This window comes from Momordica charantia (assembly GCF_013281855.1).
Source record: "Momordica charantia cultivar OHB3-1 chromosome 2 unlocalized genomic scaffold, Mcharantia_2.0 BLBB01000002.1, whole genome shotgun sequence".
Lineage (NCBI taxonomy): Eukaryota > Viridiplantae > Streptophyta > Magnoliopsida > Cucurbitales > Cucurbitaceae > Momordica > Momordica charantia.
The window spans coordinates 7,434,483-7,462,183 of record NW_028275160.1 but is presented as its reverse complement, the minus strand read 5'-3'; the positions used below and the strand labels follow the sequence as shown (position 1 = coordinate 7,462,183).

Genomic DNA, 27,701 nt, shown 5'->3' with positions numbered 1-27,701 from the left:
GCGCAGCTGCCCCATTTTATGTTTCTTTGATTTCGCACCAGTGCTGCGGTGCCACTCCCTCAGCCAAAATGGCATGCAATGCCCTTTTCATTGATTTTCATTCCCGCTTTGTCTCGACTCAATCCTGACTCGTTTCGACGTTGATTTAGCTCCACCAATCCCAATAAAACTAAAATAGATATTTTAAAACAACCAACATCAGAAAAAGTTGTAATTGTTTAATGTTAAGGATAACGGTATCTCAAGTATCTCTATAATGGTATGATATGGACATAACGCCCTCACGGTTTTGTTTTTTATTTCACCCACAAAGTCTTGCACGAGATAATTATCTTCTTTTATGTATCATGAATCGTCCATCCCCTTAGCAAATGTAAAACTTTATTCGCACTCTTTTACCGACCCAACGCTTACAACTGCACCTTATCTTCACTATGACATTTCCTTGGAATTTAGTTGTTGGCTCTGCCACCATTGCCGGCCAAGCATAATTCATGTCAAGCATATGCCCCAAAGCATATCCTCACCACACAGCCGTTCAAATCACCACCACCATCATCAACAACGATCCCATCATCGTGGCCACAAAATCTCGAGCTATGGACAACAGAAAGGTCGTTCTAGTCACCGGCTGCGGCAAAGGCGGCATTGGCTTCGAATACTGCAAGGCATTCGCCGACCACAACTGCCATGTCTTCGCCACTGACCTCCCCAAACGTGCCCACGAGGTGTTCGACCTATGTTCCCAAAGAATCGAAATGCTAGAACTCGACGTGACATCTGATGAAAGTGTAGCAAAAGCCGTGGAGACCATAATTTCCAAGTGTGGGCGTATAGACATCTTGGTAAACAATGCCGGGATCGGGAGCGCTGGCCCGCTAGCCGAGCTTCCGCTGCAGGCCGTGAGGAAGGCTTGGGAAGTCAACACACTTGGCCTGCTGAGGATGGTACAACAAGTGGTGCCCCATATGGCCCATCGCGGAAGCGGCATCATAGTCAACGTCGGAAGCATAGTCGGAAAAGTGCCAACGCCGTGGACAGGGTCGTACTGCGCTAGCAAGGCGGCCGTCCATGCCATGTCGCACACGATGCGGCTCGAGTTGAGGCCATTCGGGATCGACGTAGTGATGGTGCTACCCGGAGCCATAAGGTCTAATTTTGGGAGCGCCACAGTTGAGAATGCGAGGAGTCAAGAATGGAAGCTTTACAAGGGGTTTAAGGAAGCCATAGAGGAGAGAGCTAATGCATCACAGAGTGGGAGATCGACTGATGCAGGGGTGTTTGCTAGAGATGTTGTGAAGAAAGTGCTGAAGAAGAGGCCGCCAAGGCAAATTGTGTTGGGGCATTTGAGTGGCTTGTTATCTTTGCTTTCTTGGCTTCCACTTTGGGTGCAAGATCTCTACTTTTCCTATCGGTTCAACTTGAATAAAAAGGTTTGAGACTTCAACTTTTTTGTTTTATCATGCTTGGGATTTGTCATGTAGTGTCATTTGGGAAATGAGAGAATAAGTTGTTGTTGTTGTTCTCTCTCTTCTTGGCTTGCATTATATGTAAGTAGTTGAATAAAGAAACCTCCATTATGCTTTGAGTTTGAAGCTCAATTGAATGAATTCCATAATTGATACTTTCAACAAATTTAAATGTTGATTTTGCTGGTTGAATTGTCATTTTAATCCATTATGTTTTCGAACGTTTAGCAAATGGTAAACGAGCTAGTTTGTTTCTTTAAATTGTATTTTGTCTCTATACTTTTCTCATTTGTATCGAGTCCTTTGTACTCTAATTTATTATTTTCAATATAGTCGATGTAGTTTATTGTTAATTAGTTCAACAAACCTCTTCATATTTCTACCATCATAGTTTCACTTTTCACTTTTTAAACTCTGTGCCTAAAGTTTATCAATGTGAGACTGTATCTGTATCCCAACATCAATGAATATTAAAAAGATTGTAACTAGATCAATGCTATATATCAGTCGCAACATCAAAGTCAAAGTTAGTTTTTCGTTACATTTAACACCATTTATTAGTGCTAAGAACCATAAAATTGAGAAGGTTGAAATTACACATAAATGAAACGTTAACGTAAGAATTGTGAGATAAAAAATATAATTTAAGTTGAAATTGAAACGAGCGAAATGATATGGTATCATGATTCATGGGCAATGTTCAAAGTAACAATCACAATGGCGATTAACAAAGCCATGATATGCTCCATTGGACAGCTTTCTCCCATGTTCTACATTTTCTGTTGCATTTACTTGATGAGAAGTAGAAGCAAATTAAATTCTAGTCATGTTTTGTCCATGCAAGATCTCGAGTATGAAACAATCGTAAAAGTGGCAGTCATATTGAATATTGTTTCTCCGATTTATGCCCATTTTGTAACTTTCTAATCTCATTTGTTTGATCTTTATTTTTCACAAACTAAAAGTACATAAATGTACTTGATAGAGATTTTTTTTTCATCCTAAGAAATGATAACGTATGCTATTGATTTCGAGAAGGTCATCTCAGACCATTGATATGTACAGTCAGAGATTTATAGCAAATACGTGTAGCTTGTGGATCTACTTGTAATGACACACGTTCCTCCAAATGGTACTTCGTAAAAATTAAAATTCTTTATAAATTTCTCGAGGTAGGGACTAATGATGAAGGATGAATTCCGAACTTGACATGTGTCATCACTCAAAGGAGCTCAATTATGCGCATGCGAACTACAAATTAAATGGTCGAACTAAACTTCATATCATCGAGCAACACTTCATGTCTTAGATGAAAATTGTCCAACTGCACGGTTGGTACTAACCATCTAAGCGAATTCCACATCGAAGATCTCGTGGTATGATTACGTGTGCGATCTTCATGCAGTTACAACTACTTTCGCTCGTCTTTAAAATACCTAAGGAAACGGTAATAAGAGGTACCACGAATTCAATTATCGATTCGAATTCGAGAACTAGGATTGAGAGCTTATTTTGGCACCAGACTTCTAGTCCTCTATTTTGCAAGACTCATGGATTTGGATTTGAGTGCTTTGATCAATTTTTGACTGAAAAATAGCAATAGTCTATTTAGTTTATCATAGAGATTGCGTTAGATTAGAAGAGAGGAGCGAGGGAAATACAATTACCTGATGTGGTGGTACATTATTGCTCTCTGACCCTAGGGATTTTCTTATAATATTATTTAAAAGCCAATAAGAGTTATGTGGCTATTTTGGGAAAATTAAGGATTTGTTGTTTTTTTTTTCTAATTTTCTTAGGAAGTTTTATTTTGGAACATGTTTCTTGTTTCTTTTCTTTTTTTTAGAGCATTCTGTATCTAATTTTAGAAACAACCAAAACAAGTTTCTTTTCTTCTTCCTGGTTTTCGTTTCCGTTTCCAGTTTGCTTTCTAAAACATAAATAAAAAATTTATTTTATCATACTTGAATTTATGGATATTGGGACTGTTCAATTCAGTTTTATTAGTTAAAAATGAAGAAACATAAATAAGAAGGAGAAACATTACCAAACGGACCTATGCATAAACAAAGATAGTTTAGTCATATGACTCGTACACTAGCATACAATGAACTTCTTTTATAAAAATTTGTAACCCTTCATTCATGACTAAAATTTCTTCATTTTAGGGGAAAAAAAAAAAGAAGCAAGATGTTAGTGAGGACAAAACAAAGATATATTCAAAAGAAAAAGAAAGTTTAATTAATAAATATAACTAGATTTTAGAGAGCACTTTGAACTTTGAAGCATAAACTCCCATGAATTTGAAGAGACCCATCCACTTTAATTTCTCAAGCCTTTGCAAGCAAGAAAAAGCTCCAATTAAAGGGCAAAAAACCCCACTCTTATTGGATGAATTATCATATCTTCCTTCCAAAATCTTAAATTATTGCCATTTGGAGTTATGCTTCAAATTATTTCAAAATTCATTGGAGATTAGAGAGATGGGCTAATTAATGTTTTCTTTTGTGGAGCCCTATGGATCCTTGGCTCAAACAAAGCACATATAAAACATAACATACAAATCATTTCACAAGATATGTTTGGCAACTTGGATTTAACTCTGTCTTCATTTGCTTTTGTTATGTTCTAATCAAACAATTTATATCTAGATATATTATTAAATTCTATTTTGGACTCTAGTTTACTTTTATTTTTTAAGATGTTATATTTTAATCTTTAGTTTTTCTAATATAATAAAGATATTTTGGACGTCAAGAAAAATAGCAACATGTCTTAATTACTAAACTATGTTTGTTTCGAAATATTTGGATCTTTTAACTTATATATTTAAAAATATGTCTGGGTCAATTTCTTTACTATATTTAATAGGAATTTCATGTGACATGACATCAATTGATATATATATATATATTAAATGGGTGTTTAGCCTATATTTTATGTTCGATGATGCTCTGTGAAATTTTAATGACAAGGAAAAGAAAGAAAGAGAACAATAACTACACAAAATATTTTAGAATATAAAAATAAAAACTCCTAAAATTTTGAGGAAGAACATAGGACTTAGGGTTTCTTATTGGTGCGCAATCGAAAAATTCTCCCACTTGACATTCTTTTTTTATATAACAATTTTATTTTTGGATAAGGGTATAATTGGATCATAAAAATAACTTTATCTTATTTTCATGTTGATGTCATGATAATTAATTAATTAATTAATTGTAATATTGTTATATTGATTTCACACAAAATAATAAACTTAAAACTTAAAATAAATTAAGTCCAAAGCGAGTATAATTCAATTATAATTAACATATATCTCTAATAAGAGGTTATAAGTTTATCCTCCATCCTATATGTTGTTAAAAAAAAGAACTTAAAATAAATTAAACTCCTAAGACAAAGATTTAAAAAAGAAAAATTGTATGTCTCTCTCATGTGAAGAGGCATATTTCATTTCTAACATATAAAATTATCCAATAATATCATATCAAATTAAAAAGAAAAAGAAAAAGAATAGACACAAATTAATGAATATATATATTATATGTGTTTTCAGTGAGTTACTTTTAAGAGTTTTGAATTGAGAAGATATTACATAAATATATAATTTATATGCTTAATAAATCATGTCAACTTCTACAATGACTATTTCTATAACTGCTCACCACTAAACAAAAGTGAGTGCCTTTTCCTTTACTTTTTATTTATATTCTAAATATAAACTTTATAAAAGGTTTAGAAAATTAATTAATCTAATTTCTTATTGTTATATTAACTTTATGGTTTCAAGGTGTAACACATACAACAAATTCAATAATACTATTCATAGAATCTAAAACTATTGTAATTTAGAGTCAAATTTGAACCTAAACTAGTGGTTAGAACATTGATCATTACCTCCCTTGATCTATGATAATAGAACTAAATTACATAATTGATAAGTAACTTAGATGTTGATTGAGGACATGTATTGAATTATATAATTATTGGTTAAAGTAATTCAAAATAATAAATAATAATTGTCAATCTAAACATAGTTTAATGATTGATTAAGGCGTTCTGTTTCTTTTTTAGAGGTCGAAGGTTCGATCTTCCCTCTCTACATTTGTTGTATTAGGAAAAAATTGTTTTTTCCTTTCATGATTCATTGTGTTGTTATTCCAATTATATAGGTTTCAAATCTTATTTCTTTATTTTTTAAGTAATATTTTCTTTTTTTTAAAATCTTTTAAAAAAATGGAACCTAAATTGATACCTAGTGAACGTTTATAGCATAAATTACAACTATTGATCAGAAGCATCCAGCAGCGTCACACCGATTTAGAATTCGATTCATATGAATGATAAATGGGAGTTAATTCAGCTTAATTCAAACTAATTTGAATTAAATCGAAAAGAACTTGTGGGCAAACTCAATTTAATAAAGATTTCATTTATGTAAATCAAAACTAACTTAAATAAATATATAAATCAACTCAATTTAAAATTTTAGATTTATTTTTTTGATACATGTGGGGTGGGGGACAAACTCACAACCTTGTGGTTGGAGATATACGTCAATTACCGCTAGCTATGTTTGCTTTGGTCATATATACACACACCCCATTTATCCAAAATGTAAAATAATAATAATAATAATAATAAAGATAATATATATATATATATATATATAATTGCATTAATTTTTTTTTTTGAAGCTAGGTCATATATACACACATACACTCCATTTATCCAAAAGGTAAAATAATAATAATAAGATTAAAAAATTTTAAACTGCATTAATTATCCATAAATTATATTAGTGGTTGAAATTTTAGGGTATAATTAGAGAAAGCTCATAGAGTTTAATAATAATAAGGGCGGTTTATGCATTTTTAAATTGCAATTAATATTTTCTCAAAAAAAAAATTTCAATTAATAAATTTCATAAACGAGAAAGTTTGCTTGCTGTGATTTCATAAGGTTGTATATTTGCAAATAAAAATTATTAGGTTGGAAGGTAATTAATCAAATTAAAAATTTAAGAAAACTGTCCCTTAAAAGCATAATTCAATTAATTGAGATATTTGTAACTTTTATGAAAGCTCGTATATTTTCAAATCTCAATACTATTTGTTACATTAAAAAAAAATCAATTACGACCTCTCCTGATTTTAGTTTTGGGTGATTTTTGCAATTTTCCTCCCAAAATATTAATAGTAGGATAATTTTGAGGTTAAATTATAAATTTGATTATTATAGTTTAAAGTTTGAATTTTGTCTCTATAATTTTAAAATTTTCAATTTAGTTTTTAAAATTTAAAAAGTTTTAATTTGATCTTATGTAGTCAAACTTTACAAATCGTTCCTATCATTATCATATTGATCATTTATATTTTCACCTAGTAGTTTTCTATTTGAGTAATCATTTTAGTTGAGAGTATTAAAGTTAAAGGTGTAGTAAAAAAATAAAAGAAAATAGGTAGATTTTCGATCGGATAAAATATAATTTAACAACGACTTGTGAGGTTATAATTACCAATTTATAAGAACCAAATAGAAATTAAAAATTAAATTATGGGAGCCAAATGAAAGCTAAATCAAAATCATATAAACTAAATTGAAACTTCGATTTTGTTCGAATCAAAATTAAAGTTTCGATGTAAAGGCTAAATTTGTAATTTAATGTAAATTACACTAACCCGGACGATATTTGTCTACATCTTCACATAATAGTGGTGATCAGCAGCCACGTGGCACATGATTGATGGCGACATAGTTGTGGCCGTATAACTGGTGGGACTGACGGGACATGAAAGTAAATTGAATGGCCGTTAAAGGTTAATAAAAGGGAAAAAGAAATTTCCAAGGATTGATTGCAAAAGAAAATGCCACGTGGTATTTTCTTAGCTAGTAAGAAAGTGGACGTGGCATCTCCATTCGGATTCTAAGTGCTTCGCCTTTGTCCATTTGGCATCTCAACTAATATCTGTCTGTCTAGTCAGCAATCAAACAATTATTTTTAGATAATACTTTTTAAAAAATTACTGAAAATAATCCATAAACTTTAATGGGATATTTTCGTATGTATTAAATTTAATTAGTCTAATATAATTTTCAGAAGTAACAAGTCTAGCTAACATTCCATTGATGTCGTAGTTATGGAATAATTTTCATCACTATATTAATATTTTTGTAAATTTCAATATCTAGCAGTGGCAATAGATATTAATTAGTATTTTAAAAAACCATGAGAAAGTAAACAAAAAAGTCAAGAAATGGTAGAGAAATACTAATAAGGTATTTAGGACTTATTTTGGAGAGATTAGAATTTTTTATTTATTAGTTCAAAGTAGTTTATATGATTTTTTTCCGGCCAATTTGAATATAATTCAACTGGTCAAAGGACTTCTTTTCAATTAAAATGTAAAATGTCGCGAGTTCGAATCCTAACTACTATATATTTATAATTTTTTAAAAATCCAACCATGTCTCAATAATCCTAACTACTTCTTTTTTTTTTTTAAGTATTCAAAATTACTTTTGGAATATACAACAATGTATAACAAATTATTATCATATTATTATTTTGTTTATAACTTTCATATTATCGTGTTGTTTTATATTGTGAAAGTATATAAGTTTTAAAGAAATTATTTCCAAGGAATAGGCTACCTACCTTTACGGCCATGAGCATATTCTACCCAATTAATTATTTTCAACTAACAATTTTTAAATGATCTTCTAGACAACAGGCTTCAAATTGGAAAATTTTTAAAGATAGAAAATAAAGTAAATGGAATATGAATTAAAGAAGAAAAAAAAGTTTCCTTCAAACAGCAGAACTTCAACAAAGAAAAAGAAAAAGAAGAAAAAGTTTAAATTATTATTATTATTTTTTTTTTGGGACTATAAATACCAATCCAACTTCCCCAAGCACTGAAACTAAAGCATTCAAAAAAATAACAAAGTTAAGCTTCTCACCAGAAAAAAAAAAAAAAAAAAAAGTGGAGAGATTACTCTTTTTTCGATTTCCTCTGTTTCTCAAAATTTATCGCTAATTTTCTCTGTTTCCATGTTTCCAATCGCCAATTCCTTCGCAGCACCGTCCAGTTTTCTGGCAGTGATTTCGCAGGAGATGATCGTCGCGGTTGGATCCATGGATTTGACGGAGAAGGAATTTGTTTACCAGTGACATTCAGTTTTACGAGATCGTCTTCGTAAATTCTACGGAATTTTTTTGTTTCTCTCTGATACTTTTTACTGGAAATGGAATCTGTCAATTTCTACGACATAAGAGCGGAGAAGGCGAACGCGATCCTCAAGCATCGGCAGCTCCGGAAGATCGCTAACCTATTTCGGTTCATCGAATTGTGCCTCGTTCTCGTTCTGATCTCGAGATTCTCCAGTCATCTGCCCAGTGCCGTCAAGAACTCCGGTGAGTACTTCAGGTGCTTGTCGGTCACTTTAATCAGTCCGCGCTTCGTGTTTCTGATCGGAAACGCTATAGTCATCACTCTGTTCGCCAAATCGGGACAGTTCTCCGCTAAAGATCCGAGCAAGAAGAATTCGGTTGCCGATCTTTACGAGGATTTCATAAAAAACAGCGAGAAGAATCAAAAAACTCGACACGCTGAGATCGAGTATCGAACGAAGCAGATCGATGGCGATGGCGATGCCTCCGTCGCGGCAAAAAAAGTCGTTAATCCTGAAGAAATCAAGCTTTATCGGAGGAGTCAATCGGAGAAAATCGCCGTCGCGCAGCAGGAGAATCCGCAGCGTGAACTCCGCCGATCGGAGACGGAGAAATGCAAGAAACTCGTCCGATTCAGCGAGGGAGCGGCGAAAAGCTCGTATCCGGAAGACAGGATGAGCAACGAGGAGTTCCGGCAGACGGTGGAGGCGTTCATCGCGCGGCAGCAGAGGTTGCGAAGGGAGGAAGAACACTGTGTATTTTAGAAATTAGCCATGTAAATCAAGTTTTTCACATCTCGTAAATCCTGCAACTGAATAGGGTTATGTAAATCCTGCAACTGAATAGGGTTATGGGTTGAATTTTACTTCAAAAAAGAGAAGAACAACAACAAAATGGTAACTTCTACAGAGTTGTAACTTGTAACCATTTCTGTATATTTTTCTTTTTCTTATATACCTTTTTCTCCATTTTAATTTTCGTACATCTTTGAAGAAGTGTTTGGATGAAATATATAACTCATTCAAATTTCGAAGTATTTTTTATTGTTCTAATTAATTTTTCCTAGTCGAATTTTGAGTAAGTTATTGGTTCATTTGAAAATTTTCTAAAATTAGTTTTAAAGAGGTACTAAATTCAACATTTATGCAAGTTTTGGTTTAAAATTTGATGAGATTAAAAGTTTAATGCCAAAAATAAATTTATCGAGTTAAATATTAAAGTAAAGCTAACAATTTTGTTCAACCTTAATATGATTTTTAATAAAAGAACAACTGTGATTTTACAAATAGACAAACAAAATTTAGGTATATTTTTCTTAATATTAGAGCATATAAAATACTACCAATAATCTTTCAAAAGGAATAGAAAAATTAATTAAGCATGGTAAAAGTATAAATATAAAAAGGAAAAAGGATAGAGAGAGAAAAATAGAGGACTTGTATAAAAGTGCATGCATGATATTTTATAAAAAAAAAATGCCTTTAGTATAATTATTATTAATTTATGTTTCATATTATGATAAATAGCACATTTAATCATTCAAATTTAGAAAAAAAAAATCAATCTAGTTTTAGCTTTAGTTGTGATATTTGTTCCATATTTATTATTCTTGTGGCTTGAGATATTAGTAAGATTTGTTAGTTGATTATTCTCTTTGAATTACACCTATACTATTATATATATATTCTTGTGTCAACTCAAGTTTTATCGATAGATATTATTGTCTCATACCTATTCATAGGAATGTCCATAGTTCGATTCATTTTAGTTTTAGACCAAATTAATAATTGAACCATAATGATCGATTTACATATACAACAAATCTAAACCAAAACAATTAATAACTAAAATTGATTTTGATTGAATTGATCGGTTCAGTTCGATTTCTCCTATATTTTCTCAATCAATATTGATTTAGTGACTATAAATGATACTGGGTAATGTCGAGAAGATTAATATCTCATCTAGACAATATTCATGTTTCTTTCTATTTACTTTAAACAATATACTAAGTACCGAAATAAGTATAACTCAACAGTAATTGACATTTAATAATAAAAGTGGATTTGAGTTGAATTCATACCTTTTTTTAAAGATAAATAATTTAAAATCTAACTGAACCTTAATCTCCGACAACTCTTTAAAAGGTAAGGAGTGTCTTATTCTCTTATATATATCACTACCTTTCTATATAGTAAATCCTAATAAGTATCAAGCCAACACGAATTTAAAAACAAATCATGTTCTTAAAATATGAAATATGCTTGTTATGAATTACCTTTGTAAACTGTGCTATACTTTAAATGTTGTGTCCAACAAGCTTAATGAAAGCACTCTTCTATCCATACTTCAACGTGGAATTCGAACTGTGCTATACTAAGTTTTTTACACTTATGAAACTAAATTAACATTTCATAAAATAAAGCAGGTGTGACGCATATAACAACCATCATCACCCATTTAATATGTTTGAATCAAATTCTAATAAGATTTGGGAATCATGAAAATATGGTACAAGAGAATATATTTGGTACACTTTTCCATGAGATCACACATGCCATTGTTCCTTTCAAGTTCTAGTAATGAAACCCATAGTTTTCAAAACTAGCTAAGAATGTGACCCAAAAATATCAATGCTTTCTATATATTTATTGAAAAGCAAAACTAGACTATCTATTTTTTATTACATAACCCAATCTCAAAATTTGACAAAAGTACTTTTAATCAGCTAAAAAGTACTTTTCACCGTCTTAAAAATCATGTCAAACTCACCCTCAACGAAACCATATTTACGACCCGATACGATATTTGGATTTGGTTAACAGCTTAGAAGAGGGGCTTCTAATTTTCATTGAATGAGAAAGATAATGGTATTAATGGAAAGGGAATTTATTCAAGTGAGGTGTTAATTGGATAAAGAGAAGAAGCAGTTGAAGAATAATAATAATTCTATTCTACACACTCAAACTCTTATATGCTTTCTCATCTACAATATTGAAATCAAGGTAAGCAGTCCATGGGATACAATAAATACGTTGGCATCCTATTCCAATTCCTATTCCTGTCTCCAAACAAGAACCCCAGTTAAGGAGGGACTCAGATTCCACTACAATTTCTGCGCTCTTTTTAGATCATAGGATTCGCATACCGCTCTCGGGACACGGTTTACACTTTATCTCCATCATCGTGACAACTCGACTTTTCTCGAGAAAACCTACTTTTGTCACCACTTCAAAAGGGCTCCATAACACTTGAGCAAATTCACACTTGAGCAAATTCTAAGATCAAACCATAGAGTGGATGGTAGAGTAGCCTTGCAATCACGATTCATTAAGATTTCACCCTTTCGACTCCTGTAAAAAAAATATTTGTTTGAGTCGGGATTGATCATGTAACGTCTCGAGAACATGAAAACTCTCCTAATTTCTCTGGATACGAAATAGTCATATGATATTCAATCTAGCAAAGGCAGCTCTGCTAGTGCTATCTTTGGAGGTGCAAGAACTGGAAAAGGGAGGTATACACAATCCATCAAACTTGCCATCATTTTAAAACCAAATTAAGTCTGAGAATTATCGATCGAGATTACATTATATTTGTATGTAGCACGGTATTATAGTAGTAGCGACCGTGTATTTGTGTGTGAAACCGTTCCATGTTTAAATGAGGAAAAACTATAGCAAATACAAAAACCCAACTAAATCACTTTAGAACCATAGGAACTAAAGGATTCTCACTACACATAACAAAGTATAAAAGTATATCCAATTAGCACTTTTTATTTGCAGAACATATCAACCAAAGCCCCTGATGCTTGTACCTGAAATATCGATAAACTGCTTCAGTACCAAGGAAAACGTGTTCTTTTGTCGATTATTCAACCCAACAAGATCGATGACGATTAGAAACAGCTCATATAACATTTTCCATGGTAAATTTACTGCACTTGCCTCAAAATTTGGAGAACATGCGGTAAAAGTAACGGAGTCTCCTTTTGTTCGTTGGGTAGTTGATCGTGTTCTATACTGCCATTTTCATTGCTATCTTTTCATGAGGGTCGTAACCGGTTAGTTCGAAATCAGCTGCTATGAAAGAATCGATATCCTTCTTCTCAGGATTAATCTTCAAAATCTACAGAAACGTAAGGTTGGTGTATATTATAAACAGCCTGGTAATAAACGCTCGGAAGAATTGCATAATTATAGTTTTTCTACTTACAGGGAAAGGTTTGGGGAGTTTCTGGAGCTGCTCCTGCAATGGCCTCACATGAGTATGGTAAACATGAGCGTCCCCAATCACATGTATGAAGTCGCCTTGAGCGAGATCTGCACGTGGGAAGGAAGAATAGTTTCTAAATGTAGCTAAAAGTATAACTGTAGAGGAGGAAAACCGCTTTATTTTGTTCAGAGATTTTTAAATGCCAAGTTGATGAGAAATAAATTTCATTTTATAACTTTATCATTAAACAGATTGCAACTAAGTAATTTAAACATTCAGCCATCTCCATTGTACTAAAGCAAAAAAGAGTAGCATACCACAAACATGAGCAATCATGCATGTCAGAAGAGCATATGATGCAATATTAAATGGAACGCCAAGGCCCATGTCAGCAGAGCGCTGATACATTTGACACGACAACTCCCCATTCGCTACATAAAACTGCAAAAAGATAAATGAATAATGTAAGGAAATGAATGGAGAACAAAGAACCATGAACTTGAATCCAACCTGAGCGAACATGTGGCAAGGCGGAAGGGCCATCAGTTTGAGATCAGATGGATTCCATGCGGAAAGAATTATCCTCCGGTCATTGGGATTAGTTTTTATCTTGTTAATAACATCTAGCAACTGATCGAATCCTTGACCAGTGTAGTCAGCATGCATGTCAGTATACCTGTAGAAGAATTTGGAAAGCATTAAAGCTCAAATCCTGCAATAAAATAGAAACAAACTTCAAAGAGATCCTTGGAATAATCCACGAACCTAGCACCAAAGTGTCGCCACTGGAACCCATATACAGGTCCCAGGTCACCCTCCTCCCTTTCGCTCAAACCAATACTAAGATTACAAAGAAAAGGGGAAAAGGAAGAGGAAGAAGAAAAGAAAAGAGGAGAAAAAACAGAATTATAGCTTAAACTTTATATTGAACAAATTCAAATTATGAAAATGTATAAGTAATTGCCTATCGAGGTAATCTCTGGATGCATTGCCATCCCATATATGAATGCCTTTCTCCTGAAGAACCTGTGGATATTGCCGAACTTTAGGATATAAAACAAGTCAACTTGAAAAGGCATTCATTTATATCAATTCCTTCATAATCCTCATTCTTAATAATGATGTGTATATTTATTTGCACATGCTATTCCTAGGATGCAAAAATTCTTCTTTTTTTGGCCAAAAGACCACTTGAAGGTTACAAAAAAGGCCATATAAAATCATAGGCCAAAACAAGATTGCAATAGCCACCAAAAAATAATTACAATAAGTGATAATTGCAATAAAGGCCTCCAATCATTTGTAATCACAGAGAGGAAAAGCACCCTTAGATACAAAGCCCCAAAGGGAGGAATTAACATTAGCAAGATTTCAGACATCCTCCCTCTACTCCCTTAAAAAATATTCCTGTTCCTTTGGAGCCAAATGTACTCCCTTAAGAAATATGCATGTTCCTTTGGAGCCAAATGTACCGTAGGATTTGGGCATCCCCATTAGGAGTTTACCAGGAAAAAAAAAGGTATCCTTAGTAGTATCTCTCTCCCATTCTAGATACTTCTCCGATCTCTCTTCTCAAAGTTACTGCCATCATGCAATTATACTCCCATTAGGAGTTTACAGAAAAAGCAATCCAATATGTATTAATACCATGGGGACAGGATTGCAACAAAATATAGATAGTGCACTCCAAGAAAGAGATACCCAAGATACTGCTAAATCAAGCCTGTCCCTCCAGTAACCATGCAGCCGGAGACAGATTGCAAAACCTTCCTATACTGCTCTAAACCCAACCACGTCCCTCTCCCTCCAGTAACCTTCCTATATTGCTCTAAACCTGAATTACTCTTGTCAAAACCTTGTGTAAAAACTCATTTTTCTTATTAATGTCAATTCATGGTTTTCTAAAATCTCCTCGGGCTTATGATGTACTCTTGACATCTTCAATGAAAATATTTACTAAAAAAAGGGTTATGAAGAAGATGGAGTAAGCAAGCAAAAAGAGACAGGCTTTACAATAAAGCACATCAAAGGACTTGAGGATCCAAGTGCTTGGAGAGGAAGACCATTCGAGAGAGATAAAAGGAGTCAATGACACATCTACAGCTTCCCTACCAAATAAAGTTCCCTTAACAAGGAAGTTATGAGAGAAAAAAAAACCCCCAAATAGAGATAACAAAGAAATGTGCACGTCTATTAGGAATAGACTACACAAAGAGTGATTGAGAAAATGAAGGGTAAAAATGCAAAGCAAACAAAGAAGACCATAACCAATCCAATGACCCTCCTAGAAACAAACACGAAATCCATCTTCTAGGGAGAATTTAATGAAATTGAGGAAACTAGGGAGACTGAAATCACTTTCCATAAGTTCCAAAGTGCCTTTAGTCACCATAATAGTATCCAGCTACCCATTAGAGTGATGTTTGTACCCTACCAACCAACAGTGTCTAAAGCTATAAAGGGAAAAACCACAACCACAAAGACTAGCAAGCAAAATACTTAATTACTAAATTCGCGATTCCTACCCCTTCCTTCTCCCATGCCTTGAAATTCTGACTTGAGAACCGCACCCCTCTGATTCACCCCTTCACATAAAAGGTGAACCTTTTCCACAATTGGATCCCAAAGAAGAAATGTCATACTATGGCCCAAAGAAAGATATAAGTCAAGGAAGAAGGATAACTGAGCCCACCCCTAAACAAGCTTATAGCCTAATCACATTAATACCAACTACCAAAAAAAAATTTTGAGACAAAATACCAACTACAAAATATTTTTTCCTATTGACTCTAAGATCAACATTAGAGCCAATGACTTGAAAAGTATTTTAGAGATAACAAAAGCAACATTCTTGCTCAATCAGAATAAGATAGTGTTATTGACAAACTGCAAGAAGGAGACCTACATTATCCCTTCCACCATACTGCTTCAGAAATTTAATTTGGGTAGCTGATAAACCTTGAAGCTCATATTTTTTAGTGGGTATTCTTTTGGATTGGGGTCCCTTTATGCAATTTATTGGGCTCCTTTTGCTGGGCTGTTTTTTGTATGCCATAGTATATTCTTTTATTTTTTTTTTAATGAAAGATCGGTTTCACATACATATATTTAAAAAAATGCCAGACTCTTCCAACTCTCGAACCAAAAAATGTGCTGGTGTGGAGGACGGTCAATATGAAGCAACTATTGGCTTATCACCTTTACTGGATCTCTTCGTGACCTGAAATTAGGACTTTCTGCAACTAGTTCACCTTCTAAATCTCTGTCTTCCTGACTCTAGAGAGTAAAATTTAATTTGGAAGCTTTGCAACTCAGTTACTCACAACTAGTTCACCTTCTAAATTTCTGTCTTCCTGACTCTAGAGAGTATAATTTAATTTGGAAGCTTTGCAACTCAGTTACTCACAACTTTGACTCCTATATGTCCTCCCTCACACAACTCTGTCCATGATCAACATGTTTATAACACTATCTGGAGTCAACAATACCCCCAAAAGTAAGATTTCTCTTGTGGTGTCTCTGTTGAAAAGTTTAAATACAACTGAAAAGTAACAAAAGAAATTTCCAAGAATGGCGCTTCCCCATCTATTCTACACTATCAAACTACTCAGAAATCAAAATACTTGGGCTCTCCCTTCCAACACTCCAAGTTTCATTTGTGTCATCTTTGCTCCACGACTCGAGCAATATAATAGCTATTTTTAGGCCACCCCTTCAAAACAAGTGATGATTATTTGAAAATGCACAGTCAAAACTGGAAACGTGCTATATGAGAAACTTGGCTAAAAAAGAAAAACCCACAAGTCTTCAATGGTAAAAGTATAAGTATTAACCAAATTTGAGAGATCAGTCAAAAGCTTCTCCTTGGTGCTTCACTAGGTGGACTCTTTTGTAATTATAATACTTATTTTACCAATGTCAATTAGATTGATTTTTTATAATCACTTTTCACCACGGTTAAGTGTTGATTATTTATACGTACAGTCATAATATTTATCATATGAACGCAGAAGGAATCTTAAGCTAATTACATAAACAGATAGCAGCCATTTGGCTTGAGAGAAACAATAAAATGAATGCAGAAGGAATCTTAAGCTAATTACATAAACAGATGGTGGGCATTTGACTTGAGAGAAACAATAGAATTTTTATGGGTGGAGAGATCAAGGGAGTTTGTTTGGGGTCTTGAGATTTAATACTTTCTGTGGGGTCAGTTTCTAAGGTTTTTGTAATTATCAGTTAGGTGTATTCCGTATGTTCATTTCTCTCTATGAAAGCTTGGTTTCTTATTAAAAAATAAATAAACAAATGATGGGAAGAACCACTGAGCAGACCGCTTCATAAATGGAGCAGATCATCTAGTCTAGGTCACAAGGCTCAATCTAATTCCTAATGGAAAATACTACAGAGAGGGAAAAAAATAGAATAACAACCACCTACTAGTAAAGTAAAGCTTAAAGTTATGATAGCATTTAACCTTTGCATTGGTTGACCCACTGATGAACCAAAGAAGTTCTTCAACAACCCCTCGCCAAAACACTTTCTGAAGAATCAAACAGTAAGGATATATATCAACAACTGGACCATTTCCATAAATGATGCACGAGATTCCTAGAAATTGCAAAAGGGAAACAAAACAAGAAAAGAGGGAGTTTCGCTTTCACGATCCAGCTAGAAAGAAATCAAAATAGGAAATTGGCACATGCCTTAGTAGTAAGCAGTGGAAAAGTTTTGCGCAAGTTGTATCGCATCTGTACATATACCAGGAACAAGACATGAACTTGAAAGCGCATTAGAATTTGAAATAAAGCAATTGGTAGGAAAAAAAAAAAGGACATTCCAAATGATAAGATGACATTACCTGGACGCCGAATCTTGACAAAGTACCAGTTCCTGTTCTATCATCCTTAGAAGTACCATCTGAGATGATTTCCTTAACAAGATTTAGATACAAGTACTCCTCGTGCCTTTCAAAAATCTCCTTAGGCAGGAAAGAGAACTTCTTAGCCTCAAAATTAGAAGAATCGGGCCTACTATAAGAGACCAGACCATTGTTCTGATCAATGGGTGGTTCAATTGAGCTCCTCACACGAACATAACTAGTGAAAGAATATCGAAGGTTATTTTCCACCACAGGAAAGGATGAGTACCATGGCTGAAACATAGACTTATCAATAGCTGGTATGAAGGTATCACATTCGACACATGTCTGAATGTCTGTGACATGGATAGCATCACATTCAGGGGCATTCAGAGCTTCCCTGCATTAAACACAAAATCAGTGCACAGAAATAATAAATAGCATACACTAAGAGAGGACTGGAAAACAGGGGCACACCTTAATATCTCACCACCGCCTATGATAAAAACTTTCTCTATTGACAAACAGTAAGGAGAAGCTGCTAATAATTCCAAAGCAGACGTTATACTACCACATATTATAACATTTTCAACAGTTGCAATGTCAAAACTCCCCGAACGAGTTAGAACAACATTGAGACGACCAGGTAGTGGTCGATGCTCAGCAGGAATACTCTCCCATGTTTTTCGACCCATTAGAACTGCATTCCTTTTCCCATGATCTGATGTTGTTGTGGTTATGTTTTTAAAATATTTGAGATCAGAAGGCAGCCTCCATGGTAGCTTCCCATCCTTACCAATACCCATATTTTCAGTAGCAGCCACGACGACTTGGAAAGTCCTCCGCGGATCAGGTGGTGCAATGACATTGGCGTTGCCATTAGAACTTGTCAAAGGATCACCAGCCATATTACAAGTAATAACTCGACAAAACATAAATAATGGTGACTTGAATGATTTCTCCCCGCACACCCAACTTCTGCGGAAGTGCGGTAGAACCTGAAATTTAACACAACTGAAAAGCTAAGAAACAAATTGTATAGAATACAATCCAAATGATTAAAGCATTCAAGACTCTTTGTCTAAATAACAATCAGTTCCGTTTCATGGAAATATTTTAAACTTGTAACGAACTTGAAAAACTTCTTAGCTTGAAATAATGTAGATGGAGATATATAACTCTCCATAGAGAGATGGCAGGGGACAGATAATGAATATTTGCAAATCAAATCCAAATACTTATGAAACAGTGAAGTTTTTGCTTCACATTATTGGAGGTGGAGGATTACAATGCAACCAAAGCAACTAAAGAATAAATTGAATCAATTTCCAAATAGATTTTATTTTCACCAGGATTAGAGGTTTAAGAATATAGATTTTCCTGATTCGGCTTTCCAGACAAGGTAAATCGATGCATATATTGACAGTTGCCTTAATTTAGAAAGGTCAAAATGAATTACCTCTATAACTTTTAATCTAGTTTCAGGAAAAACAATTTTCAATAAAAATCGAGTTCCACATTTGAAGGAGGAGGGAGGATTAACGTAAATTTTCAAATGAAAGAGTAGAAGTTGAAATGAAATTTCATATTAATTTAATTATTCTTCCAAACAAATGAAATCAATTCCAAAAAATGAAACCAGCTTCCAAATCCACAGTTTTACATGAGTACAATTCATAAAAGAATCGAAATCAAAGAACAAAAGGAAGAGGATAACCATGTTAAACAATTGTTGCATTTTTTATGGTGCAAGCATCAAATCACATTTCTCTTTTTCCCTTCACTTTACCTCCAGATTCTTCCCTACTAACAAACTGGTGGCAAAATCAATTTATAAAAACTAATCCTAATAGCTCACTTTCGCTTGGCAAGAGAAATAAGGGATAATGTCATAAAGAGCCGAACAAGAGGTCGAAATACGCAGAGAGAGAATAAAACAAACGATACATTAGAAAAAGAAAATCACACATGCAATAAACTACTCATTTCGGCCAAATGCAAATTCAATCAACGAAAAGCACGAAGAACGAGAACAAGGGACGATGACCCAATTCGAAATACAGCAATTAGCCCCCAACCCAGAAAGCAAAAACAAGAACAGAAAGCAAAAATTTAGTCCCCAACAGTCCAATTTGAAAATGGCGAAACAGAATCAGAAAAAAAAAAAAAAAAACAAATGAGAGAAAGAGAGAATTAGATAGTCCAAACCCACCGATATTGAACGAGGGAAAACCTTCGACCAGAGAGAGCCTAAGAATCTTAGGCTGGTCTCCGACTGGAAGATGGTTAGGTTATGGAGAGCAATGGTAGTGAAGTTGTGGGTTCTGATATTTGAATTTTGGGGGTTTTAGGAAATGGGCATTTCTGAAAACGGGAACAGTAACGAAGAGAATGGAGACAGAGGGGAAATCCAGCAGCTGAAGACTTTTTTTTTCGGATGAAGAACTTGAAAGCCGCTTCTTCTTTTTTTTTTTTTTTTCTATTTGGTTTCGCTGTTTTCTCTCTTTTGTTTTCTTTGTCCAACGGAAGAGGGTATTATTGGAAAAGTCCGAGGAAGAAAACGGAGGAAAATCCAAAGACGCATTTCCTGCGGATTACCGCCGTCTGTATATGATCGGAAAAGGAATATTCAGTTTCTATTCTTCCTATCTACCCATCTTTCTCTCCTCTCCACTCCATTTTCTCTCTTTTCAACTGTTTTTAACCAATTGTAAAAATTCAATTTTTTTACTTTCCATCAACATGGTTGAATGAGAATCCAAATGAAATATTATTTCTTTACCAAAGTTTCAACGGGGTGAGTTCAAACATATTTATTCAAGGTTTGATGTGGTTACTTTTTGTTGAAATTAATGGTTAAATATAATGAAACATTCAATGGAAATGAGTTTATAATAACACTTGATTAATTCTGTCCGAAGGTAACAATTAAATTCTTATAGATATTTATTTATCTAGAGTACTAATTTAATTTTTTTAAAATGAAGGGTCTAAGATGTGTTATGGGTGACATTTCAACATCAATTAATCAATTATTTAAGAACTTAAAGTTACAAGACCGCCAAAACAGTAGAAGGTTCGAATCTTCATCCCACGTGTTGAACTAAAAAGTTTACAAAATACTTGAAAACAATGTCAAAGCTACCAGATGAGAGTGAGATTAATTGGGTTGATCAATTCATTTAGTAGGTCAGCCTAGCAGAGATAAGCTCACTTAGATGTACTAGTATGAGATGTTAAGTGATTAGACACAACATCATAATAATTAAATTAAGTGGCTTAGTCGTCTAATGAATCACTTGCAAAGCACCGGTTGTAATTATAACTTATATAAATATCTGAAGAAGATATAGAATCAAGCTCCCGGAAGAATTTCCACTACCATTGATAGGCCAGTTGGGCCTCCTTCACCATATCAAAATTTGAGATTCAAAAATTGACTTGAACATGGTAAATTTGATAGACATCACGTGTGCCTTGAAGATAATCTTATCTACCCTCCATTAGCACATCTACCATTACCAATTCAGCTAGTGGCTTATTCAAAATTCAATGAGAATATAATTTTTTAAAAAATATTAAAATTATATAGACTACAAAGTGAAATTTATTTTGTGCATGGATAAATAGCAAAACAAGACATTGACATTAGTACCTATTTTTGTAATACATAGTAAAAGAACAACCACTCAAAAAAACACGAGGAAAAGAAAACTAGCTCTTTCTTCAACATTCTAACCTGCCAATGTAGAATAAGAATAAAAAAAACCTACGAATTCAATATTTAAAGATGTTTACGATAGAGATAAGTATTATTTTAGTCATTTAAGTTTACAGGCAACACATGTAACAAACTTTAAATTTATTGAATAGTATTTCTCGGTATAACCATTGCAATATGCAAGTATAAACTTTTATTTTCATTTCCTTCGAAACAAATCCCTTAGAAAGAATAAAGGTTATTGGAGTCGATTATAAACTATGAAAATCTATTTGTGAATGTGTACCGACATTTTTAAGTAAAAAGTAGGATGCACTCCAGTTAAAATTGACTTAATGCCTAATTTTACATGGTCGTAAAACTTTGATTTTCATTAGAGGTCTCAATCATTGATATCATAACATTTAAGATAGAAAGTTTGAATATATTTCTTCTCCTCCCTTTTTTAAGAGTAGTTGAAAGATAATATTGATCCAAACATTCAAGAAAGTCAATAAAAATGTTTAGTTTAATTTGATTTTAAATCTAAAATAAATATCTCTACCTTCTAGAAGGTAGATTATGAAATCCATAGAAGTTAACTTTCTAATTTAAATATTATTTTAATTCTATTTCTTCATTCACATATAAGTCCAATTTTCAATCTCAAAAGATATGACAAAAAATTTGTTTAAAAATAATTATACTTTGATGGATTACTTTTTAAGATAAACATATTTTTGGTTCGTCAACTTGAACAAATACTTCAATTTGGTCTCTAAATTTAAAATACAAAAAATTATACTAAAACTCGAAGATAAAATTTATCTCTAACTAATTACATTTGTAGATTGGTAAGCACTCCAAGATTTTACACTCACATACATGTGTATGTCATTATAGAGTTCAAAATCCTTGTTAAATTTTCCCACTGGCTTCTCATTCTTCTTCTTCTGCTACCAGTTCTCCATAATCAAGACAGCAATTCCACCATAATTTGGTAACAAGTTCTTCTGTTTCTTTTTAATCTTTAGACACTGAATATAAGATGAGAAACATGATCACTTTTTCATTTGTTTTTAAAGTTTACACAAACTCAACAACAGTCTTTCTAAAACATTACTCAACTTTGGCCAACAGCTTGATTGAATAGTTGAAAAAGCCAAGCATACATGGGGGAAAAGGCCATAGTTGAACAAGAGGAATGGATGCGAATCTCCAGTCAAAGATTTTCGAAGAATCGTATGTGATCGTCAAATGTCTCCCCATGCCTAATTTTGGACACAGATCCATCGTCTTCAACCTAAATTCAAAGAATCAATTTCTTATAGTTATATAACTTCATTTAAGATCAGACAACCTCAACAAAACACAGCAACTTACAGAGCAATCAGAATGAACTTGCATTTCTTTTCAAAGGAACATTCAGTTCATTAAAGAGGAGAGTCAAAGTCAAATGCCAAAAAAGAAGAGAAAAACTTTGCTAAGATTTTTTAAGGTGGCATATGAAAGAGAGACATCATGTGATGTTAAAAGGAACAATGTACGAGCGACATACCCAGTACTCGGGAGGACGCATCTTGAGATTGTAAGTAGATGCCATACTCATGCAGTAAGCACCAGCATCATGGACAACCAAACCAGCTCCCTGCAAAGCATTACCGATCGGAAATATAAGTAGTGTATTACAGAAACATCGCATGGCTGTGACGGTTCTTAAAAAGGTAAGATACTACCTTGTTTGGAGTTGGGAGTTCTCTTTCCTTCCCTAAGAAATCTGCAGACTCACAGACAGGGCCAACCACATCAAAAGTCGAGATTTCGGAATCAGATGCTGAAGGAGCAACCAATTCTATGTGCTGCATCAAATACCAAGTCAATCTAATTATCGCCAGAAAAAAAATACTTAATCATGTATTCAACAGCCAAGATGTCCAACATTGCAGGTCTTTATCAGACCACACTAATTGTAAAGAGTGTTTAAGAAGTCTTCTTAAAGCAAAGGAGCATAATGAAAGGTGGAGAATTATGAAGACAGAAACACTGTGTTCATCCCCAAGCACCATCAGTAACATCAAGATATGGTTACCTACTAGAATACTTACTTGATAAGCATCATAAAGACTAGGGCGGATCAGTTCGGCCATGCTACCATCAATCACAATAAAGTTTTTAGTCCCATTAGTTTTGACCCCCGTCACTCGATTAACCAAACAGCAAGTATTGGCAATAAGTGATCTCCCAGGTTCAATGATTAGATTAAGATCTCGTGAAAGGACCAGCTCCCGTACCTGCATCAGCAGTGATATGAGAATGTTGACAAACCTTCATTTGACAAAAGCAAATAATTCCATTCATATCGCTCTCCTTGAGAGGCACCGCATGGCACGACCCCCAACTAGTATTTCGTATGTTTTCAATCCAATAGCCAAAATTTAAAATCAGGCGCAAATATATTAAATTTAGTAATACAGTGCAGGAAAAATAGACAAGTTCGTTGGAAAAAAAATGGAACCTGCGATCTAATGATTGAGCTCCATGAAGCATTAATATTTGAATCATAGCACATGAAGCATAAATATTGCAAAGGTAATACAGCTTTATGCCATGTACGATGTAACTGAACTACAAGTCCTAAGGATGCCAAATTGCCAAAGGGAAAAGAAAAAGTTACTATAACACTAAAGTAATTTTCAGATTCAGATTAGGATAAAAACAAATTTATACATAAGAGATAGTAAAATGAAATTTGATAGGCTGCCGGTTGTGAATGTTTATGGGAGGAAGAGGGGAAGAGAGAGTGAGCCATAGATGTGAGTGTGGGGAGTGTAATTCTGTTAGTTATGTGGGGGCCAGTAGTAGAGCTTGTTAGAGGGACATGGGTGGGTATTTTTCAAGTGTTTTTGTAAGTATGGTCAAATAAGTTAGGCGCAAAAGGATTGGTATTTTTGGCTATCGAGTAAGTCCGGTATTTGAGAGAGATCAAGGAGCTCTAGAATTCTCCCTTAGGCGCTATGTTCTAGAATTACTGGTAATACAGACCGTATTTATTAGATCTCTGGGAGTAGGAAGAACCGCGCCAGCATGATAATAATCTATCCCAAGTCCACCTCCAATGTTGAGGTAATTAACTTCAAAACCTTGATCTCTGATCTGGTCAATGTAGTTGACCATTAGTACTGCAGCATCTCTGAATATGTCCACCTATCATGAAGACAAACTGTATCAATCTTCAAAAAGAAAATAACAAACAAAAGGAAAGGAGAAAAAGCATAAACTAGAGTAAAAGTTATCTAATCAGTTATGCCAGGTGAGAGGTGACAAATGGAGAGAAAATGATCAATTTCATAAAATGACAGCCACAATCTGTAAAACTCTCTTGTGAACTTACACAATCATCTAATAAATGTTGTAAGTTATATAGTTACGGAATATAACAAGTCCAATTCAAATTTATTTAAGATTTTTACATTGTACCAAGGAAAAAGGACCACAACAGTTAATAGCTTACCTTGGTGATGGTGGAACCAAGATGGCAATGGGCCCCGACAAGCTTAAGCTCATCAGGATGCGCCTTGACAGCATCAAGAAACCACTGCAACTTCTCATTTCTAATGCCGAACTTGGAGTTTTTATTACCGGTTGCAACATAAGGATGTACCTAAATAAATATTATTCACATTCATCAAAACCCAGAATGATAACAGACATAACTAGAATGGTTTCTAGAAATTCTAAAGACAAAATAGCAAAGTTAGGCCACTTCATATATGCTTTTCAGTTGCTCTTGAATATGTAATAGTTGCCAGGAAGCCATAATTTTTTTTTCAAAAAAGGTGCAAGTATATAAAAAAAATTGGCAATAGAAGACCAACGAGAAACCATAAGCTTAACATGGCCCAACCCAACATCCTTTTTTTCATCTCAAAGAGAGAATAGTCAGAATGACACAGCAATCTTCGTGGTACCATAATTATGGTGAGTAAATATCGATTGCCATCAATGATATGATGCAAGTTACTCGGTTTGGCGTAAGTAAAAAAACAAGGTGTATGATAATATTATAAAGTGTTATCTAGTTTGTTACAAAAAGTACATATGTACTATACATTGTTCTGACTCCTTTTCTGCCTTAGAAACTGAATAAGGGCCTCATATTAGAACCTTTCCTTAATCAACCATCATGGTGCTTAGACCAACTTGCTTGCACCTAGACTGACTCACAGGGCTCTATCAAATAAGCTGATCCAAATAGTAATGTTGAATTAGAAGCTTGAACCAGACATCAATAGGGCTCCCTATTGTACATACTTATACAAGAAGAGCAATGACAAGGTAGCAGGACCAATTTTCCCACGCATATGTTTGAGCATGGCTAGGGAATATATATGAGTTGGGTGGTTCAGGTACGCTCTTGTATCAAGGGGAGGATATTTGTTAGAAAGTAGAGTTCCATGGTAGTCGGATTGGAAGATATAGCCCTCTCTATGAAAAAGCTATCATCAGCTTCAATACCTTATCAGAGAGGAAGTGAGAGTTACACTCAACGCACTAAGTACGCTCAAACCAGCTCAACCACCTGATTGGGTTAGAAATGGTGAACTGCCTCACGCAATAACCTTGTTTCCTAGATTAGCAGCAATTTCACTGTGTTCTATAAGGTTGGTTTACTTCAAGATGGCTCGTTCCATATTGAGTTTTTTGGAAAACTGACGATTCAAAATGAGGGACAAAACAGAACATACAAGACAATCATTCAGTTGAAGAATAATAGCAGTCACACACACCCATAACAACTAGTTAGGAATCCATACCTGAGGGTCGACATCCGGATTAATACGAAGTAAAACATTAACTTTCTTTCCAGCGATTCTTGCAGCAGCCACAATATTTTCCAAGTCAAACTCACTATCCACATTGACAAAAACACCTTGTTCTGCAGCTAGAACCAAATCCTCCAAAAGCTTACCATTTCCATTAAAAATGCATCTGTTTACCGATCATCAAAGTAAAATCAGTCCAAGAAAAATGGAAAACCATGGGCCGTAGCTCAACTTTTCAAGTAAAAAAGTTCCCAAACAACAGAATGATCAATAACAAAAAGAAGTTTAGCTTAGAAATTCATCATGAGAAACCCACACCCAATCAACTTTGTTCTAATAATAGCACTTAGAAATTTTCACCTGGTGGGATCAAAACCGGCATGAAGAGCCAACCGAAGCTCATTTCCACTAACAAGCACCGCCCCACAACCCAACTTCCTCAAATGCTCCAAAACTTTCAAATTATTGTTGGCCTTAATAGCATAGCCAATAATCGAATTCAGCCCTTCCAAAGCCTCCTTATAAGCTTCAACATTTCTAGTAATCTGGGGCTTGCTGTAGAGGTAGAAAGGCCGCTTCTCAACAGATTCCATGATGTCCTGCACCTTAATCCCCTCGCAGTAGAGAAACCCATCAGAGTATTTGGAAAAGCAATGCTGGAACTGGGCTGTTTGGGTCTGGGTTTTAGAGGGGTTTTGCGAGAGAACGGCTTTTAGGGAGAGATTTTTGGAGAAGCGTTTAAGTGGGCGAATCGGAACACGGCAAAATGGGTTTGAGTTGAGAGAATGTTTGAGGGTTTTGGGGAGGGAAGGTGAAGGGGAGGGAGAGTAGAGATTCGCAGCCGCCATAGCTAAGCAACTTGAATTCCACAGTCAATTTAGAAAAATGATGTTGGCATGTAAAAGCTTCAATTCTAGGTTTATGGAGGTCTGCAACTTGAATTTCGCACGCGTGAAAATGAAAATTACTCGGAAAAGAAACAATTTTGTCCGACCTTGCTCGATTTGTGCTAAAAAAAATTGTGTTTTTGAGCTATTCAAGGATTTTTTTTCTCTCTTTCTAATAAATACAACTTGGATTCCTTTTGTAATTTATTTGATATCAATAAATAAAACCAATCAAATTGAGTTAAAATTGATTACAATAGCCAACTTAAGTATAGCTCAGCACTCGTCTTCGATAGAAAAGTCGTGAGTTTAAATTTCTACCTTCGCATGTTATACTTAAAAAATGACTGAATTGAAATCTCATCAACTTGGAAAAGATTTGTATATTATTTTGTTAAAAATAACCATTATGGTTGAAAATATAATATAATTTTATATATCAATGGGACATTAACAAATAACAACATATTAAAATTTAATCAATTAACAAATTACATAAGAGTTGGGAATATAGATGTCACTTGCTAAGTTTATATTTATTGTTTCCATTTATGTTTTTTTATATA

At 34.0% G+C, this 27,701-nt stretch overlaps 4 protein-coding genes across 5 annotated transcripts; 2 read left to right on the top strand and 2 right to left on the bottom strand.

The window, feature by feature from the left end:
• Window positions 1-293: 293 nt before the first annotated feature.
• On the top strand, window positions 294-1,588 carry LOC111015500 (short-chain dehydrogenase ptmH-like). The gene has a single exon (XM_022290544.2). The coding sequence runs from the start codon at window positions 495-497 to the stop codon at window positions 1,437-1,439; it is 945 nt and encodes a 314-aa protein (XP_022146236.1). The 5' UTR covers window positions 294-494; the 3' UTR covers window positions 1,440-1,588.
• Window positions 1,589-8,386: 6,798 nt separating this feature from the next.
• Window positions 8,387-9,628, top strand: LOC111015401 (uncharacterized). The gene has a single exon (XM_022290415.2). The coding sequence runs from the start codon at window positions 8,721-8,723 to the stop codon at window positions 9,408-9,410; it is 690 nt and encodes a 229-aa protein (XP_022146107.1). The 5' UTR covers window positions 8,387-8,720; the 3' UTR covers window positions 9,411-9,628.
• A 2,538-nt stretch (window positions 9,629-12,166) lies between these two features.
• LOC111015400 (bifunctional dihydrofolate reductase-thymidylate synthase 1) lies at window positions 12,167-20,391 on the bottom strand. Its single transcript, XM_022290414.2, has 12 exons — window positions 19,938-20,391; window positions 18,203-18,723; window positions 17,726-18,125; window positions 17,571-17,615; window positions 17,342-17,407; window positions 13,829-13,890; window positions 13,630-13,704; window positions 13,375-13,540; window positions 13,182-13,305; window positions 12,865-12,971; window positions 12,597-12,777; window positions 12,167-12,466 (listed from the first exon to the last, which is right to left on the bottom strand). Exons 2-11 carry the CDS (start codon window positions 18,658-18,660, stop codon window positions 12,667-12,669), a joined length of 1,614 nt encoding a protein of 537 aa, XP_022146106.1. The 5' UTR covers window positions 18,661-18,723; window positions 19,938-20,391; the 3' UTR covers window positions 12,167-12,466; window positions 12,597-12,666.
• Window positions 20,392-22,187: 1,796 nt separating this feature from the next.
• Window positions 22,188-27,180, bottom strand: LOC111015479 (diaminopimelate decarboxylase 1, chloroplastic). 2 transcript variants are annotated; one of them, XR_002602055.2, is made up of 9 exons: window positions 26,609-27,180; window positions 26,240-26,414; window positions 24,937-25,086; window positions 24,468-24,629; window positions 23,531-23,716; window positions 23,162-23,284; window positions 22,984-23,073; window positions 22,554-22,728; window positions 22,188-22,462 (listed from the first exon to the last, which is right to left on the bottom strand). XR_002602055.2 is itself a non-coding variant. In XM_022290515.2 (8 exons), exons 1-8 carry the CDS (start codon window positions 27,094-27,096, stop codon window positions 22,648-22,650), a joined length of 1,455 nt encoding a protein of 484 aa, XP_022146207.1. In that variant the 5' UTR covers window positions 27,097-27,180; the 3' UTR covers window positions 22,470-22,647. The 2 variants fall into 2 exon arrangements, 1 of the variants encoding a protein (XP_022146207.1); XM_022290515.2 differs by lacking the exon at window positions 22,188-22,462 and having other exon boundaries at window positions 22,470-22,728.
• Window positions 27,181-27,701: the final 521 nt, after the last annotated feature.